We start from the raw sequence: 3,105 nt of genomic DNA on the forward strand, positions 1-3,105 counted from the left end.
AATCACATTTTTAAGGGCTCAAATCTTGGCCTCAGTTAATACAGTCCTGCATATGATGCTACGCCAAGCAAGAAACAGACCTAAGAGTCTCTTTGTCTCATTTGTTAGTAAGAGAATTAAAGATTATATATATTCAAATTTGAGGCTTAGAAGGTTTAGCCAAGATCAACAATTAGAATTTTAAAAGGGCAGAAAAGAGGCCATGGATCCAGGGAAAGCAAACAATAACCAGAAGAAAACAGTGGCAAATGGTTTGATCCAGGCTCATCCAATTCTGTTACATCTAGAAATTAATTTTACATTTATTGAAGAACACATAAGATGGATGTATGTGATGGGTCATGACTGAAGCATAATTCATCACTTTACAGGAACAGGTCTGGGCGCTCAACCTCCCCAGGGATGCTCTGCTGTAAATCTCTTTTCAATCCCCAACTAAACCAGGAATCTACTCAGGAAACAAGTTGGCGGTTGAGGAATTCTCTCTCAAGATTTTGCCAGTGACAATGAGTTTGATGGCTTTTCGAAACCAAGGATAAAAGAACGCATAAATCAAAGGGTTCATGGCTGAGTTATAGTAAGCTATCCAAACCAGGATTTCATGCACATACGTGGGCGTGATGAACCCTAGGAAGGCATCAATGATGGAGTCAATGAAGTATGGCAGCCATGAAAGGAGGAAGGCAGCCACTGCGATGCCCAGGGTTTTGGCTGCTTTCCTCTCTCTCTTGGACACCCTGTCTTTGTAGCTGTCTGATGCCCTGTCAGCCTGCTTGTTCATCTTCTCCATGTTCTGAGCCTGCTGTTTTGCAATGAGGAAAATCTTAGAGTAGACAGTTATCATCACAAGCTTGGGGATCAAAAATAATAGGAAATTGATGAAGACCCAGCTTTGATTCACTGCAAATTGACAGCCACCCACACAGGTGAGGGCACTCACTAAATCTTCCAGCCCAGCTTCATTGGCCCCTGTGTAAAGGAGGGAAAAGCTGTAGATGATGGACAGAAGCCAGGAGAAGGTGATGCACTTGCCAGAAACAGATGCAGTGAACCTGGTGGGGTAGATCAGGGGGTCACTGACTGCAATATATCTATCAACAGAGATGAAGCACAAGTGGAAGATAGAAGAACTGCAGAAAGACATATCAAAACAAGTGTGTAATTTACAGTAACTGTCTCCAAAGTACCAGCAGCCCTCCACAGACCTCACTGTACTGAAGGGCATCACAGTCAGACCCACCAAGAAGTCCGCACAGGCCAGGGAGGCCACCAGAAAGTTGGCAGGAGTGTGCAGCTGCCTGAAATGAAGAATTGATGCCATTACCAGGACGTTTCCACACACAGCCAGCACAGCCCCAAAGCCAAAGACTGCATAGAGGATGAGGCGAGGGCCTGGGGAGTATGGGCTCCTGACACAGGATCTGTTCAGGTTCTCATAGCACAGCTGGGCAGATGTGGCAGACAGCAGATCTTTACTCATGGTTCTGGAGTGATCGCTGAGAAGATTGTCAACCAATTTGTCCATGTGTGTTACTCCAGTTTTCAAAACATCCTTGGAAAAAGATATAAAAAATATGTCAATAGTACTTGCATCCCTTCTTGTCCCTGTGAATTTTTTTAGCCATCCTTAGGAATCTAATTATTTTTTCATTACATAAAGTTAATTCCATCATCATAGACAAACTGTTAATTTTTACTGTCCTTATTTCCTCCGTAATGTTACATTCAGTTATCATTATTACACACAATGTTATTTCTTTTTATTTTCAAATGTGATTCTGAATTACCTACTTCTGCATATTGTAGAAACAAACATCTGTCTTCCACGGCTCTCTGTTGTGTGATATTTGCTTGCCATCACCTTTTATTGGTGACGCTTACCCAACTTCACAGACCCATGAATGCCCCAAGCACACTTTCCCCTCAAGAAAGTAGTTTAATGACTGCCAAAGCCAAAGGCCCTGAAGACTGAATCCCTGATGAAAATGGGCAAGTCAGAGACTTTTCAGCAAGTCTTATGTTAATGCAATCACAATCACACCCATTTAATTAGTGATGGTATCAGATCCCTTCAGGAGATGGAGACATTATCTACCCTGACATATTCTTGTTCTTATTTGTAAGCCATGCTGATTCTCTTATTGTTTGAAATTGCCATTGTGTTGTTAGGAGAATTTTTATTTACTATTTTCACATTGAATGCCTTTAAAATGTTTTCAGAAATCTCTCTTTGCTTTCCAGTATTTTGGAGTGATCACTGAGAAAATTTTATCAAAGACAGAAGATGTTAAATTAGTACCAATAATTACATATTTTAAGATCTGGAGTGCTGCAGATCTTAGTTTCAATTATTTAGATTCAATTATTAAATATTTATTACAATTATTTAGTTTCAATAATTGTAACGTAGAATAATTAGAATTTAATAATGTAACTTGGTAGAATGCAAATAGAAAAGAAATATAAATAGTCATTCTTGTTGTGTGGTGGTGCATGCCTTTAATCCCACCACTTAGGAGGCAGACACAGGTGGATCTCTAATGAGACCAAGGCCAGACTAGTTTACAGAGTAATTTCCAGGACAGCCAGGGCTACACTAAAGGAAACCCTGTCTCAAAAACAAACAACAACAAAAAAAGACGGTACAAAATTGTCACTCTTAAGTTTTATTTGTTTTTAATGGGAAATATTGAAAAGAATATGTGTTTAATATTTATTTTCATTTTATGTGTGTGTTTTGCCTAAATTTCTGTATGTATACCATGTGTGTGTTCTTGGTGCCTGTAGAGGCCAGAAGAGGGCATCAGATCCTCTGGAACTGGGTGATTTTGGCCTACTATGTGGTTGCTAAGAGCTGAATTGGGGACCTCTGCAAGAGCAGCAAATGATCTTAACTCTTAAGCCATTTCTTCAGCTATGAAATATGAATTTAAATAAAATAGACAGAATGTAGAATTTTTAATATGGCTCCCCTCTTAATGTTTGCCTATAATAATTTTAATTCTATTCAATATGCACATAAATGTTTTCATGTGAGTGAAAAAACTGAGAAAGATGAAAATGTAATTTTAATAGTGGTTTTCTTAATGAGTGGTTATGGTAGAT

General features: G+C 39.1%; 1 protein-coding gene across 1 annotated transcript; it reads right to left on the reverse strand.

Annotated features, from left to right (window-relative positions):
• Positions 1 to 448: 448 nt before the first annotated feature.
• On the reverse strand, positions 449 to 1,537 carry LOC143440709 (trace amine-associated receptor 7a). Its single transcript, XM_076927476.1, has one exon. The coding sequence runs from the start codon at positions 1,523 to 1,525 to the stop codon at positions 449 to 451; it is 1,077 nt and encodes a 358-aa protein (XP_076783591.1). The 5' UTR covers positions 1,526 to 1,537.
• Between the last annotated feature and the right edge of the window lie 1,568 nt (positions 1,538 to 3,105).

The sequence above is a fragment of the Arvicanthis niloticus genome, chromosome 30, assembly GCF_011762505.2.
Source record: "Arvicanthis niloticus isolate mArvNil1 chromosome 30, mArvNil1.pat.X, whole genome shotgun sequence".
Taxonomy (NCBI): Eukaryota; Metazoa; Chordata; class Mammalia; order Rodentia; family Muridae; genus Arvicanthis; species Arvicanthis niloticus.

Coding starts and splice junctions, on each gene's coding strand:
- LOC143440709 (XM_076927476.1), bottom strand. CDS start 1,525: ATGGACAAATTGGTTGACAATCTTCTCAGCGATCACTCCAGAACCATG.